Genomic DNA, 16,723 nt, shown 5'->3' on the forward strand with positions numbered 1-16,723 from the left:
TGGGGGATTCGGTGATGGTAATGCCGTTGAATGTCAAGGGGAGGTGGTTAGACTCTGTCTTTTTGGAGATGGTCATTGCCTGGCACTTTTTTGGTGCGAATGTTACTTGCCACTTATGAGCCCAAGCCTGGATGTTGTCCAGGTCTTGCTGCATGCGGGCTCGGACTGCTTCATTATCTGAGGGGTTGCGAATGGAACTGAACAGTGTGCAATCATCAGCGAACATCCCCATTTCTGACCTTATGATGGAAGGAAGGTCATTGATGAAGCAGCTGAAGATGGTTGGGCCTAGGACACTGCCTTGAGGAACTCGTGCAGCAATGTCCTGTGGCTGAGATGATTGGCCACCAACAACCACTACCATCTTCCTTTGTGCTAGATATGACTCCAGCCACTGGAGAGTTTTCCCCCTGATTCCCATTGACTTCAATTTTACGAAGGCTCCTTGGTGCCACACTTGGTCAAATGCTGCCTTGATGTCAAGGGCAGTCACTCTCTGGGCAATTTTCCACATTGTCGGGTAAATGCCAGTGTTGTAGCTCTACTGGAACAGCTTGGCTAGAGGCGCAGCTGGTTCTGGAGCACAAGTCTTCAGCACTACAGCAGGGATGTTGTCAGGGCCCATAGCCTTTGCTGTATCCAGTGCTCTCAGCCGTTTCTTGATAGCACGTGGAGTGAATCGAATTGGCTGAAGACTGGCTTCTGTGATGGTGGGGATATCGGGAGGAGGCCGAGATGGATCATCCACTCGGCACCTCTGGCTGAAGATGGTTGCAAACGCTTCAGTCTTGTCTTTTGCACTCACGTGCTGGACTCCACCATCGTTGAGGATGGGGATGTTTACAGAGCCTCCTCCTCCCGTTAGTTGTTTAATTGTCCACCACCATTCACGACTGGATGTGGCAGGACTGCAACTATATGCTGCAAACTGTGTAGTTTACACTATACAGCACACAGCAAACAACCAACCATCTACAGCCAGAAGTGCAGAGTGGATGATCCATCTCAGCCTCCTTTCGAGATCTCCACCATCAAAGAAGCCAGTCTTCAGCCAATTCGATTCACTCCATGTGATATCAAGGAACGGCTGAGTGCACTGGATACAGCAAAGGCTCTGGGCCCCGACAACATCCCGGCTGTAGTGCTGAAGACTTGTGCTCCAGAACTAGCCGCGCCTCTAGCCAAGCTGTTCCAGTCAAACTACAACACTGGCATCTACCCAACAATGTCCTGTCCACAAAAAGCAGGACAAATCCAATCCGGCCAATTTCAATCCCATCAGTCTACTCTCAATCATCAGCAAAGTGATGGAAGGTGTCATCGATAATGCTATCAAGGGGCACTTACTCACCAATAACCTGCTTACCGATGCTCAGTTTGGGTTCCGCCAGGACCACTCGGCTCCAGACCTCATTACAGCCTTGCTCCAAACTGGGACAAAAAAGCTGAATTCCAGAGGTGAGGTGAGAGTGACTGCCCTTAACATCAAGGCAGCATTTGACCGAGTGTGCCACCAAGGAGCCTTCGTAAAATTGAAGTCAACGGGAATCAGGGGGAAAACTCGTCAGTGGTTGGAGTCATACCTAGCACAAAGGAAGATGGTAGTGGTTGTTGGAGGCCAATCATCTCGGCCCCAGGACATTGCTGCAGGAGTTCCTCAGGGCAGTGTCCTAGGCCCAACCATCTTCAATTGTTTCATCAATGACCTTCCCTCCATCATATAAGGTCAGAAGTGGGGATGTTCGCTGATGATTGCACAGTGTTCAGTTCCATTCGCAACCCATCAGATAACGAAGCAGTCCATGCCCACATGCAGCAGGACCTGGACAACATCTGGCTTGGGCTCATAAGTGGCAAGTAACATTCACGCCTAACAAGTGCCAGGCAATGACTATCTCCAACAAGAGAGAGTCTAACCAACTCCCCTTGACATTCAATGGCATTACCATCGCCGAATCCCCCACCATCAACATCCTGGGGTCACCATTGACCAGAAACTTAAATGGACCAGCCACATAAATGCTGTGGCTTCAAGGGCAGGTCAGAGGCTGGGTATTCTGTGGCGAGTGACTCACCTCCTGACTCCCCAAGGCCTTTGCACCATCTTCAAGGCACAAGTCAGGAGTGTGATGGAATACTCTCCACTTGCCTGGATGAGTGCAGCTCCAACAACACTCAAGAAGCTCGACACCATCCAGGACAAAGCAGCCCGCTTGATTGGTAGTCCATCCACCACCCTAAACATTCAATCCCTCCACCACCGGCGCACAGTGGCTGCAGTGTGTACCATCCACAGGATGCACTGCAGCAACTCGCCAAAGCTTCTTCGACAGCACCTCCCAAATCCGCGACCTCTACCACCTAGAAGGACAAGAGCAGCAGGCATATGGGAACAACATCACCTGCACATTCCCCTCCAAGTCACACACCATCCCGACTTGGAAATATATCGCCGTTCCTTCATTGTCACTGGGTCAAAATCCTTGAACTCCCTACCTAACAGCACTGTGGGAGAACATTCACCACACGGACTGCAGCGGTTCAAGAAGGCAGCTCACCACCACCTTCTCAAGGGCAATTAGGGATGGGCAATAAATGCTGGCTTTGCCAGCGATGCCCACATCCCATGAATGAATAAAAAAGAAAATGCATAAAAATGTATACAGCAAACAGTACACAGCACACCAAACAGCATACAGCAGTGTATCGTAAAGAAAGAAAATAATTTAGATTTATTTAGCATTTTTCATGCCCTCAAGAAGTGCAATCACTGATGTTAAGTAGACAAACATGGCAGGTAATTTGCGCACAGCAAGTTTCCACAGGTAGCAAATGAGATGAATGATCAGTTAATCTGTTTCGGTGGTGTTGGTTAAGGGATGAATATAGGCCAGGACAAAGGAAGAATTCCCTGCTTTTCTTCAAAAAAATATCATGGGGTCTTTTAAATCCCCCTGAACAGGGCTTTGGTTTAACATCTCACCTGAAAGATGGCACTTCTAAGAATGCATCACCTACCCAGTGTCAGCCTAGCTTAGGTGGTCAAGTCCTGGAGTGGGTATTGAACCCCCCACCATCTAATTGAGAGCAGAGATCTACTAGCGAGCCAAACTGGCACACAGTGAATGTCATTAAGCACAGAGCAAGAGCGTGCAGCATACAATAAGCAGTATATGATATCAGGTAAAGGTTTCACAGAAAACAATATACAGATCATAGTAAATCGCATGCAGCACACAGTATACAGTAGAAAATAGATAGTAAGCAACATATAGTACACATCAAACAACACATATCACACAGTACACAGCAAGCAGCACAAAACACACAGTACACAGCAAACAGCATGATGCACACAGTACACATATCACAATACAAGACACACAATAACACTAGTTATAAAACTGCAGTTGTCTCTGTGTGAATGTACTGCTACTTTGCTAACAGCATCTCACTGATACAAGTGATGAGATGGCATAATACTGATGGTATCCCATTAGCCTTTGAAGCTCTTGCTTTGCTCCATCCATGACACACAATCACAATCTAGACTTTCCTGAATAAATTACTGAAGAAAGCTACCATTATTTAAATGTGCTTAAAAATGGACAGCTGGGGGAAATTGGAGTTGAATGGTGCAGTGTATTAGAATGCTGCCCTTTCACCTCTAGGACCTGCACTCAAGTCTAACCCACAGTGATGGGAGGAAAGCTTATTTTCTTCGCTAAATGTCTTTGCTAGACCTTTTGATACAAGTTTACTCAGTTGCGAGCTAGTTCTGGTGAACATAAGTCCATAAGACAAAACTGCCCAGCATTTAGCACTGAGGGACAATAATTGCACTAGTCGCTATGTGTACCAAAATTGTTCTTGTTTGAATGCATTTATGATGTTGCTACACATAGTGATTAGAGGAAATCTTCCAGATAAATTAGCAATCTCATTCAAAGCTGTTATAGGGATTATTGGTAAGGGAAATTAAAAGAAAAGTCGCACTGGTTGCAGCAGGTAGTGTTCTCCTAATGCTGGGATTTCAGATCATTGCTCGGAGAGGACAATGAGCTCTACGCTGTATCTGGCCTGCACTATATTGACCTAAGAGTGTTTAATGCTAACATCCAGTGCCCAATCTCGCAAAAAAAATTCCATCGCCTACAGCTGATATCTTTCACCTTGATAAGCACAAAGAGTACACAGATTGGTTATTGTCAATATTTTCTTATACAATCTACAGGCTTTTGAAACCCAAAATAAAAACTGAAAATTTTGGAAATATATAGCAGGTCAATCAGCATCTAAAAACAGAAAAGCAAGTTAATATTTCAATTCTGACAAAGCATCTACACCAAATTGTAAGCCTGTTTTTTCCTTTCTTCGGATGCTGTGTATTTCCAGCATTTTCTGTTTTAATTTCACATTTTCAGCATTTCCACTTTAAAAATAATATCTGTTTTTAAAATCCAAGCTTGGCAATAATGTAATCTATACTTCAAGAATAACCTTATCTTTTCAACCTTGTAGGATTCTGCACTCAAGAGCTTTGGCCCCGTCAACTAAGAGCGTGTTTACACTACAAATTTAGCGTCACTACAAAGTGGTTTATGCTTTGGGTACCAGTGCTAACGTTGCAGCATAAATCCGGAGTCAGGACCGATCTGACTGTAGAGAGATGTGACATGAGACTTCCTGGAGGCTATAATCTCATGACTTTGGTTAAAAATCGCATGGAGTGTAACTCCCAATTTGGTGTCAAATTACATTTTTTAAAAATCATAGACTCATAGAATGATATAGCACAGAAGGAGGCCATTTGTGTCCTTTGGAACTTCTCAATGTTTTTAAATCTATGTGCAGGTAATTTAAATGTGAAGAGAATGTGGCCACTGCCTCTCTAAACATTTAAATGTTAATTGCTGGGTGAGAGCTCAGTGCATACGTGTAACCATGTGGAACTCTCTCCAGTGTCTGGGAATTGGAGTTGCAGGCAGGCCGTGTAAACAGAGAAATAAAAAGCCAAAAAAACTGTAGTTGCTGGGAATCTGAAACAAAAACAGGAAGTGCTGGAAACACTCAGCAAGTCGGCAGCATCTGTGCAGAAAACAGACAAGTCGGCGTTTCAGGTATGGACCCTTCAGGGAACTTTTACTGCAGCTATTGGGTTGGGACCAGTAAATGCAACGTAGCTTTCTCAACAGCAACAAAAATCACGTCAGTACAGTAGTTGGGGTGAAAGAAAAAATCTGCGCTACCCCAGATACCCTGCTGTGTACAGGGGCTGTTCCCAGTGTGAAGTTTCACACAACTGAGTGTGAGGTTCATAGAAAGTAAAGGAGGTTTCTGACTTTGGTTTGTTGGTGATCTTTGGTTAAGAGTGTGACAACCTGTTCCCTACAGGTTGTCTGCAGTAGTGCTTCAGCGCAACCCCGGGACCTGACTCGGCCACACCATAACAATCGTCAGGTACCAATGAAGATCCGAATCGAATTTACCCAAAGTGTTAAAATATGACCCAGTGGTTAATAGCGGTGTCTTTTTTAACAGGAAATTAAGCATAAAACCTCATTTGCAATAATAACGTGATCGTGATCATTACAGAAAAACAAATGACGTCCCTGTGAAAATAATTGTCAAATGTTTGAACAGACATTCTCCAACAAACATAACGGAAGTTGTCTCATTTTCCTGCAATAAGATTGAAAAGAAGACAAATGTACTTGGAGAGGAACTTTTTTTAAAACTGAAGCTGAAATATAAAACAAAACATTACAGGAAGGGGGATATTTTGTTTTATTTTAAAATCCGTACTGCCGGTTTCTGAAGCTCAGTTCCGTACTAGTCGGTCGGTGTGTGAGGTAGGTTTACAGATGGAAATACACACTACAAAAGCTCTATTGGCAGTGTGCATTTGAAGTGCTGTTAGCGCCTCTTAAACTAAGTGCTCAAATTTTCCCAGGGCCATTCGGCCCCACTTAGTCAGCCCAGTATCAAACCGGTGAACTGAAATTCGTTGGAGACAAAGAAGAAAGCTTTTGTTTTCAGCGCAAAGAATAACATTTCTCCCCGTGTCAGCAAGTAAACCGACCCCATTCAAACACCAGCACATTGGCAACTGCCCTCAAGTAAAGCATCAAGGGTTTTTAAAATAGCAACTAATATCTTCCACATTGCCTTGTGTAAATGAAGAAAACTGAGATGGGTGGGGGGAGGTGTCAGACAGGGGCCGACATGTAATATTCGGTCTCTTTCTAAATAGAGTAGGTTTGGGGTTGTGAATATATTTCCTATATTTGATGCTTTATCGAATTACTTCCTCATCTCAAGAAGGCAGAAATAGAGCACAAGTCTTAAGTGAAAGAAAAATCGTTTGTATTGTTGGATGAAGAAAAGGAACGGTCAGCGCACTGAACACTGCCTAAGAAATGGCAATTTATTCGTTTAAAAAGATTAGAAATCCAGTGATACATGAAAATAGTAAAAAAAAACAGCGTAAAGTGCCAAAAACATTTACAAAGAACAATTGTTGTGTTTAAAAACACCCAGAATGGAATGTAGTTTCGAATGTTCTTAACTTGCAAGACTGTTTTTTTATTTCTTCTTGTTTTTCTTTCTGTTTTCTTTTCTAATGAACAATGTGCCATGTTTCCAAACCACACGGGCTTAGCACTGAACTCAGTCTACTTCTGCAGTATTACGCCATGAAGTTCACAAGCCAGCACTGGGGTGCAGTTTTAGATCCCTCCGCGGTCTATTGGTGCACTTTTTTGCAGTGGTAGATTTTCACCACAAGAAGCTGAAATGATGGGGCTCAGCTCTGTATCCTATCATAACATTACACATGTATTCCTGCATTCCCAAATATAGAGATGAAACCGCCCCTCAATTCTCAAGTCAGATGTTCCTCATACATTCAAACATCACAAAGTCTCCATATTTTTTCTCTCTCTGATTTTTGGCTTCTGGGCGAGGTTTGTCAATTATTCCATCCCACACCCTAATCTTAGGGAAAACCAGACAGGATGAATTCAAATAACGTCTCTATCCACATATTGCAGCCTTTTTGAGTTCTGGGTTGTCTCTGGGGTTGTGGGTGAGGCTATGGCGCCTCAGGTCACAGTTTCTCCGGAAAACTTTCCCACACTGACGGCAGTTGTAAGGTTTTATGTCAGTGTGAGTAAGGAGATGGGTTTTCAGGTTGCTTCTCTGATTAAACATTCTGCCACACGTCGGGCATTTGTGCGGAGATTCCTGTTAAACACAGAAGACAAAGCATCACCTTCCAACTCCAAGTTCACGGCGGAGGACATGAAGAAGGGCGACACAGTCCAACCGCCCTCGTTTCAAGGGGAATCAACTGAAACAGGGTTTTTGCTCACATTTAGACAACGACACAGGTCTTCCCATAGTAGAATCCCACAGATAATCTGTTTGTATTGGAATAAAATAACAGAAAAGAACAGCAGCAGAATGGATATAGTCTATGCTGTTTCTAAATTTGACAGATATGTCCGCAATATAGGCTTTCATCAATGTTCCACTCTGAGTCGTGTTTGCAGATTCTATGTTCAGCACTTTATCTTAGAGGTTTTGAGCTCTTTTACCTGCACATGCAGTGTTTTGTGAACAGCTAATGTTCTGGACTGGCAAAATCCTTTTCCGCATTCTTGACATTTGAAGGGTTTTTCCTTGGAATGGATGTACCTAAATTAAAACAAAGGAATGCATTATTTGCCTTTAAAATGAACCGAGAGTTGCTAATATAAGTTATGATGAGCGGTTATAATCAATATAAGCTCATTTGACAAGCAGTTTATCTGCATGTTTTCACAAATATTGTTCACACTTAGTCTTTTAAAAGCCCATCCTAGTGCAAGGATTCAATAGTTAAAGAAATCGTTTATATTTTAATAGAGGAACTAAACTACTTAAATTACAATCTCAACTCATTGTTGCAAACTCCTTGGAACCAATAAAGTAGTCGTTATCAAGAATTCGTATCAAAGTTTGAGGTCCTCTGCAGTTTACAACTGAGTCTCCAACCAGCTGGATCCTGTTATAACCAAACATTTGTGACAATAGAGTTTGCAATAAGGAGATTCCACCATGCGAATACTGAACCCTGTCCGGTGAAACAGTGTTCTCTTACCTGTGGTCACGGAGGTGATCCTGTCTCCTAAATGCCTTATGACAAATGTCACAGGTGTAGGGCCGCTCATCGGTGTGGGTCCTTTCGTGTATCAAGAGATTGTAAGATTTGGTAAAGTGCCTCCCACAGAATTTACAGACAAATTCTTTTTTGGTTTTGGACGGCAACCTGCCCCTGGTCGGCTTCCTTTCCGGCGATAGCTTGGTGACATCTAGCAACGAACCAATGGCTGAAGGAGAACACTGTCCGTCCATTTGTCCAAATTTAGGGTGGTCCTCCTGGGTAGCTGCAATAGCCAAATTGGCGAAGTCAAACCTGGGCCGTGTCTTGTTTGGAATACTGCTTGATTCTTGTTTTGGTTGGAAAACGTGGGGGAAGATCGGGATGGTGGGCAGCTGAAACCTAGTGTCCACCAGAGCGGAAACAGCAGGTACTTTGGAGAAGGAAGATCGGGGCAAAGGCATCGGTGGGTACCCCAGGGTCCACTGATGGAGATGGACAGTGTGCAGGGTGCTGAAGCCGTAGAGGTTGTGTAGCTGATCTGAAGGCGTGGGGATGCCGTTGGAAGCTTGGAGAAATGAATAGTTCGCCAATTGTAGCGATGGATGAATAGGCACTGGAGCCGGAATAGTCTTACTGCCCATGGTGCTCACAAGTGGTGCTCGGGTTGCAGGAGATCTTGCCAACTTGCAGAAACCTTGGTGTAGAAACGGAACACATGCAGTGAGTGACGACATAACTTTCATTCTTATCAAAAATTCAATTGATTTTCAAATACGTCAACAATAAGATATTTCACTTCAACACACACACCTAGAATGCTGGCTCTATATAAAGTGACATAAAGAACAAACAATATAACAGTTAAATTCACGTGTCTTATTAACAGAGTGTAAACAGGTTTCCCAAACACAACCTTGTATTTTGTTTCTGGGCAGCCGATGCTTCCCATGCCTCACAGAACAAACACCAGTAAACCACGGCGATTCCAACGGACCGCCACCCGCAACATTATAGTTTATTTATTATCCCTTCCTGGAGGACTGTGGAAAGCAAGTAAGTGCCCCGCTGTGGTCTTAAACTGAGGTAAAATGAAAACATTTTCAACCTTCAGCCTAACAAGAGCCATCAATAAAAGAGACGACAGGTAGATATATGAGCAAGCTCCAAGACACAGAGATTGACCTTTGTCTCCTGTTCTTGTTTATAATAGGGAGATTACCTGGTCACTCCTAACGTTACTGTGATGTACACTGTTAATTGTTTTTAAAAAGCTGTTTTCCCTCTTTTACAAACAACAACAGAAACTTGGAGGTGCGGTCTGAAGGACGATAAACTTGTCACAGAGAATTTTATTTTTCACTTTTAAAATTTTATTAATCACTATTTATCATCACCGGAACCTACCGCTGGTCCCAGCAATGTAACAATAGGGGTAAAAGAAGAAGCACGTGCAAGTAGGTCGCGCCGGCTATTTGTGGTAACCTTTAACCGCGGTTATACATCAAAGGGACAACCTCGTAAGGAGGCATATTTGTGTTTTATTTCTATTTGATCAACAGCTCGTAACATTATCGAAATCCTATTGCCATTGTAGCGGTAAGCGTCAAGTAAAACGGCCCCATCCACTACTAAATTTTATTTCTCATTCTTAAATATATCTTCATCTTTTCTCTTAAATCTGCAGAAATAATATACAGTTAACGTTAAATCTCAGATGCGAATTACGAAGGAGCCTGCAGGACCCGGTGGGATTCGATATTTCTGCGTGTTTCAGGTGCTAATATGGTGTTCTTGTTTTTTTTCGATGGTGACTTTAAACATTTGACACGAATGAATCAGTGCAAATGAGTAGTTGTTGTCGTATTTGGGAAAATAAGGTGAGGTGCAACTAATTAGCATTTTCTGGTCCTGAGATCACCAGGGATTTACCGGTTTATGGTCATGACGCAGAAGTAATTGACTTTTACTTTGGATCATTAGAAAGATCCCGTCAGTTATTCCAGATTTTCTTTGAGAAGACAACAAATAACATTTACTTTTTTAAAGAAATTAGGAAACTGCTGAAATAATCGTAATGGTTACTTCGCTCTGGAGATTAACGACCACTTTAGTCTTTACTTTAAGAAAAAAAAGAAAAGAAACACGTAAGGGAACCAGAACAGTAATCTGCATAAATCATTTGAAATGAATTGGCAAACCAAGCGAACTGACATCATGTGGAATTCCTCTGCAATGACCCGGAATAAAATACAGTGACATTTCGCTAAGATTGGCTTTGCTAATTGGTGAGACTTTCCATTAGTGTTGGTAAGAAAAGTCACACCAGAAATCTCCTTTAACTCTCAGCAGTCATGGCAGATAACGCTCAGTGCAACTAGTCACGGGTAATTTGTCAACGTATGCGCGATGAAAGAAGTTCCAGTGCTGGGTTATGTATCTGTAATTAAATTAGCTGCTGATTAGGCTCTATTATGTTAACCTATACTTCAGTCTCACAACCAATCCGATGGCGTTTGTTCTTACAGTAATTGGTTGAAATTAAAGGACCAATTTTATTTTATTAACTGGATTGCAACATTCAGAAACTAAGGTACGTGCCCTGTTGGTTATTACAAGTGTTAACAGGATTGAGGCAAACGACTATATAGCATACCGATCACTTATGTGTCTTTATTAACGAGCTTATTAAAATATTTGGAGCCTGTCACGAACATTAAACTTTATAGAGTGTGGTCGTGGGTCTATTAAAGGTCAATTAGAAAACAAACGTAAACCAAACGAGTCTGTGTCCTGACATAGGGTTCGAAGTGATTTAATTTAATAGTGCAACAAATATCTGCCCTTAGCTTTAATTAAAACAAAATATATTATTATCCTTACACTCAACTTATTTGCAAAAGTCTTCATTTGATTCTGAATGTGACAATATTTCAAGGAGAGCATTGAAAATATTTGATCGCGACCTTTACTGTGTTACTGTGCCGTGGGATAGAAGCACAGAACCATCTTTAAATGATTAAAAACATCATAGTGCCTTAATTAATTTGTTACAATACAGCCGTATATGAAAATGGCACGTACAAGAAAAGGGGAACGGATCGCTGTCCCTTAAATACTCTAACCACTTAAGTGTCCCATTTAATTTATTGGAAAATTTCCAACCTCAATTTTACAGTTTTAGACAGATACTGATGACTCTTTACGATGAAACTGTAATCCATTTGATTTATCTTCATTCAAATGTACTGGCATCTGCGGCAATGGTGAGATAAGCAGCAGGGAACATTGTGTGTTGGCTTGGCTTTTAATAGCGTTTGCGTACGGTCTCTGGGGGCCAATAGAAAGAATATCGTCTCATATCTCCCGTCAACAAATACATTCGGGACTGAAATTCCCATTGAAATCATATATGCAGATTTTAAATATATATATACCTAACAGTAAATAGAACTTTTATTTTTTCCCTATAGATTAGAGCACTAGAGACCAAGGAGACCGTAGAGAGCCAGACTAGAAGATATAGGCATTATATGAAGTTTAGTCCGTTCGACAAAACGAAAGAGTTTAAATGAACAAGTAATCGAAAGTTCGGGACTGGAGGAGATATCCGCCAGCGCCGCTCGGAATATGCTTCGTGTACTGCACGAATCCATTACAAAAACAATCTGATCAATCCCAGCGATAGTCTCTAATAATGCGACTAGTCTACGAGAAGCAAGTAGGTAAATCACTTGGGTGAAGTCCATCACATCTAGCCTGAAATTATCTTATATTTGATGTAACCACAATCATAATACATTGCTTGTCATGCGAATACACAGGATCCAGGTCTTAATGGATTGCAATCGTGTAAATACACCGTTCAGTGCAGCATCTTACCAACGTGCAGAGGTTATTTTTTACCACAGCACTTCTAAAGTTTTTTTTAAACTGAGCTCTAAAATAAATGTGCTTTCAAGAGACCCGCAAATGGTTACGTACAGCAGGTGTATCCGCGCCTATTACTGGATGGTGAGTTGGGTCACACATTCATTGCCTCTTATATATACGAAATAAAGATCCAATACCCGCATATTCAAATAACTCTTAATCCACTAACAAGCAAATTTATTTTAGCATTATATAGGCATTTTTTATAGATAGTCCTTAATTTCGGCAACCGCTCAACTGCTATATTTCAGCACAAAACACTCTAGAAGGCGCAAATAATCATAACAAATGTGGCACATATTGGTTTTCAAACATTCTGTGCCCGACAATCAAGATAGCCTAGATAGTTTGATAGCTTTAATTAGGCCATCGTAAGGAAGAGCACAAACTCTGGGGGATCAAGGAGAGCTCTGGCGAAAAGGCCGAAGAAACTGGTGCCTTTCAGTAGAAGGTGATTTTCAGAGGAAATGTGATTTTGTTCAACATTTGCTCCAATATATATATATTTTAAAAAACACGAGTTTTGGTTGTTATAGTCACAAATATAATTGATAAATATAAACAAACTAATCAACGTGATCCTACATATATCTGATTTCACCGTTTTACTTTTATTCAGACCATATTGTGGAATAAACAATCATATCCTGCGTGCCTTTAATCTCCTGTGCTATTCAATAATATACTTCCAGATACGCACACTCAATGTAATAAGTTGGAAAATGCACTGACCGGTACAGCGTTTTACAAGCTGCTCGGTCGTGCAATGCCCAAAAGCTTAACTAATACGAGTGGTCGGTATTCGGAGCTTTCAGTGGGATTAAGCATCAATATAAGCGAGGTAATGAAAAGGCAGGCACGTTAAAATATGGCCTGTTTCCCTCCCAATGTGATAAGCAGCCTCGTATCCTGGAACATTTCTCTCCCCAAACAAAAATCTGTTGCTGAACACCTCAAGAGGCAACTGCAACGGGTGATTTTAATATTATGAGTTGCAAGAGAATGAAAACAAGCAGCCGAATAAACTAGACTCTTCATTTCCCGCTGACGGCAAAGTATCGATCGAACTCTACGATACTTCGTTTAAAGTTTCGTTGGCCACTAAAAAAAAATCGTTTGTGAAGGATGCAGTTTATTCTTCGCCGACTAACTGACGTGAATTCTCGTTAATGTAAACAGATCGTTATCTTCATCTTAAAGCAGTGTGGCGCGTTATCTCGCCTCGATCGCAATAAAATACCACGTTTTTTAAAAAAAAACAGCAAAGGTTGGTTGCTGAGTAATTGAGAACAGACCACTTGTGTACTGACATTCTATCGAAACAAACTTCATTCTGCCAAGATAAATTTACCCTGCAAAATAGGACCATAAACTTGAAAGGGTGCATCTGTCTAGAATCTCTTTCCCTACATTTGCCCCCCCCCCCGCCCCCCCCCCCACTTTACTAATACAACAGCCCGGTCGAGCTGCTGCCTCGTTTATCAGTGCCGTGCAATTTCGCCCTGGTAATGTCAGCCTAATAAGAAACGTACTTGTCAATTGAGTATAGGAATATTGGAAGGTTGGGCGCGCTGCGAGATATCCATCAGTATTTGCTTTTAGATCTATGTCCTAAATGCTTCGAGGGCATCATTATTCATCGGATTATCACAATATCACAATGAGTATACTGTTTGGAGAATCGAAGAGCTCAGAGCACTTTTCAACTGGCAATGTTGATTAATACACGGAGAAAGACAAACAAACAGTTTCAACATGTAAACTATGGATGCATGGCTTTTAAACAGGGGAAAATGGGTTTGGGAAATGTTTTAATCCATTGTGCAGTCTGTGTACAGGATGAAGGAAAGTAGGTGGGCAGGTTTCAGCAGTCAGCTGTTTTGCATCCTATTTTCGGGGAGGTGGGTACAGAAATGGTCGAGTCCATTGTAATATTTATATAATACTTTACAGATTACAATACACTTCTGATTTCAAAAATAACTGGGTGAGAGTTCACTAAGGATCGTCAAAGTTACAGATCGGCACAGTTTTTCTTCCACCTTGTATCTTTAAGTAGAATATTTTGGGTCTTCCGGTAAATTCAATCGTTGATCTTCAGATAAGAGAGTGAAAGGCCACTGAGATCGCACCATACACACAAGATGGTGTGATGGAGGTATCTGTTGTCTTATCAGTTCTAACATCTTAACCTATGGGTTAGGATACTATTTGGCTTTTAAAATGCATAATAATAAAACATGATTTGCGTTATTGACAAATTTAATGCGATCACATAATCATGTTCACATAAACATCGTATTCGAAAAATGAAATAAAAGAATTGGAGATTACTTGTAGGTTTCGGGAATTCAACTCGATTTCCCCTCTCTTGTTCTTTTTAAAAAATATTGTTAACGGTTCGTCTTAAATCTCACGTTGGGAGCCTTAAGTTTGTGGAAATAAACCAAAGGCCGTTTGCGAATAAAACGTGCTCCGCGCGTTTAACGCTGTTAAATAACAGTCCCATTAACCGCACCGAAGCCCCTTATTAAATGTTTCCTATTAAAATTAATAGGAGAAAACTACACTCTGCGCCGGAAACAGCTGGGAACAACACAATAGCCGGACTCGACTTTCAGCTACGCTAGTCTGCTGTTCGAGGTCATATCGCCCGGACTGCACCAGAGCACGGAGCGTTTGCATCTGAACGAGTTGGGTAAAATCAAATGTCACTTCCAAATAGCAAAGGGAATAAAACGATTCAAATAATTCGATAGCGTTCACTGCACGGTTTACCCACTGACACAACTGGTGGGCTCGAGTGGGTTCAGGTGTGCTGGAGGTGGGTCACATGTGTTTATATACAGCCTGTGGATTACTGCACGTGTTCTATCGGGCACTGTCAAAGTCTAGGGAGATACGATCAAAATGCGCGAAGATAATTTCCAACTAAAAATAGCAACTAGACCTCAGCAAAGAGGAAACGTGGTTAGTTTCATTCTATATTGTGTATAAACATTGCGTTAACGCGCCCAGTTAAAACCCAAATAGTGTCTGGGCTGAGGTGTAAATAAACGTGCTCCTTGTGCATCGAGCACACAGATAGAGAGATAGCTGATGGGAGAGTTGGGGCTGCACTGTGTACACTGCCGCTTGGGAGGAGTTACAGTTTCAGCGCAGGGTACAAATGTTGGATTATACTTGGTTCAAGTTGAACCAGTTTCAGAATAATCATTCCCACAACCCCGTGTACAGTAAAACTCCGATACCAATACAGTCACTCGGGCTTTCAAGTTGAAATGTTCAACTTACTTTACACAAACATATCACATAGATGTAAAATTTCACTAAAGTGGATCCGGATACCCAGAACTGCTCCTGCAATTAGGGCGGTTCGCTTTTTAAAACACAAAATGCATTTATATTTTGTCTAATTGACAGCGTCCAATTTGAAACCAAAAAAAGTGCCTCTGAAACATGTCAATTTTTTTTTCCCAGCCAAAACCCCCCAACGCTCTGTTTCTCTCTCCTCCCGTCAGACAAGCCACTTTCCCCTCTTCCCAAATCAATAAAAAGAAACGCGATGCGATTACCTGAACCGGGGAACTCCTCGGCCGCTGCGAGTGTCGCCGCTTTCTCGCTTGAACTAATGGCAGAAGTGGAGGTGGCGGCGGTTGTGGCACAAGCGCATACCCAAGTTGGCATGCTCCGAGCTCGGAGATGGCGCTGCGGCGGCGAAGGGGGGTATTGGGGCTGGGTGGTGGGTGCCAGGCAATAGCGATCGGGACCGTGTCAGATGGTCCTTGAACGGCAGAGGTGCCGCTTGCCTTCTGTTCGGAGGGAGATGCCGATCACAGACTGACTCCTCCAGACCCCTCGATCCACCTCCTATTTCAACCGAGTCCTGAGAGAAATCCCCGAACGGCGCAGGCGCACTGCGCAGCCAGCCGGCCCCACCAACTTCTTTGACAGCAAAAGTCAATAAACTTTCAAAAAGGTTCACAGCATCGCCCGGGAGACCGGGGCTGTGGATTTTTACGCCGCCTTAGGTTTAAGGGACGAAAATAAAAGTTTTTTTTAAAAAAAAGTAGCAATGTTTCCTAAATCTTTTGGACAACGATGCATTAATACTTTTTCTGATTAACTTAATTCAAAGCAAATGTGCAGCGTCCTTCTAGAAAAAAAACGCCCAGGCCACCAATCGAAATGAAATAGACAGTAGATTCTGACCTTGATGGTTGCACAGATGATAACTGGGCTATTTTAAGAATCCGCTGAAACCATCAGCTTATTTTTCGCACCAAACCACAAGTGATATGAGGAAAGGGCTGTGAGACATCACAGCAGATTGGGATATCTGCTAAAAGTGATTTCATCGGCAATGAATCAATTTAAAAGAGAGGGTTTTTTGCTGTAATTAGATACAGGGAGCTATGGTGGGAAGGACACACCGAGGTTCATGGAAGCTGTAGATAACCATTAGTTCTGTAAAGCACGGTTTTTAAGAAATTAAAGACATACGTAGAAAGGCTAAATCGTCTTGCTCGGTAAAATGAATCCTAAAATGATCAGTTCCAGTCCAACGTAAAACTCCATTAATGGGGCAGAAATATTGCTCGACCAAATTCTTTTCCGAGAGATTACAAAAGTCTTTAGTTTCTCCAC

At 42.1% G+C, this 16,723-nt stretch overlaps 1 protein-coding gene across 3 annotated transcripts in view; it reads right to left on the reverse strand.

Annotated features, from left to right (window-relative positions):
• The window catches only part of osr1 (odd-skipped related transcription factor 1), a 66,659-nt gene extending 50,685 nt beyond the window's left edge, over positions 1-15,974 (reverse strand). For 2 of the 3 annotated variants that reach the window (XM_067983766.1, XM_067983765.1), the window contains exons 1-3: positions 15,652-15,974; positions 8,144-8,840; positions 7,599-7,698 (exon numbers count right to left, since the gene is read on the reverse strand). In XM_067983766.1, the coding sequence (XP_067839867.1) occupies positions 7,599-7,698; positions 8,144-8,840; positions 15,652-15,763 (909 nt within the window). In that variant the 5' untranslated portion in view covers positions 15,764-15,974. Of the gene's footprint in view, positions 1-6,416; positions 7,246-7,598; positions 7,699-8,143; positions 8,841-15,651 lie in introns of those variants that run through there. The other variant, XM_067983764.1, reaches the window with a different exon arrangement.
• Between the last annotated feature and the right edge of the window lie 749 nt (positions 15,975-16,723).

This window comes from Heptranchias perlo, chromosome 5 (genome assembly GCF_035084215.1).
Source record: "Heptranchias perlo isolate sHepPer1 chromosome 5, sHepPer1.hap1, whole genome shotgun sequence".
NCBI classification, from domain to species: Eukaryota; Metazoa; Chordata; class Chondrichthyes; order Hexanchiformes; family Hexanchidae; genus Heptranchias; species Heptranchias perlo.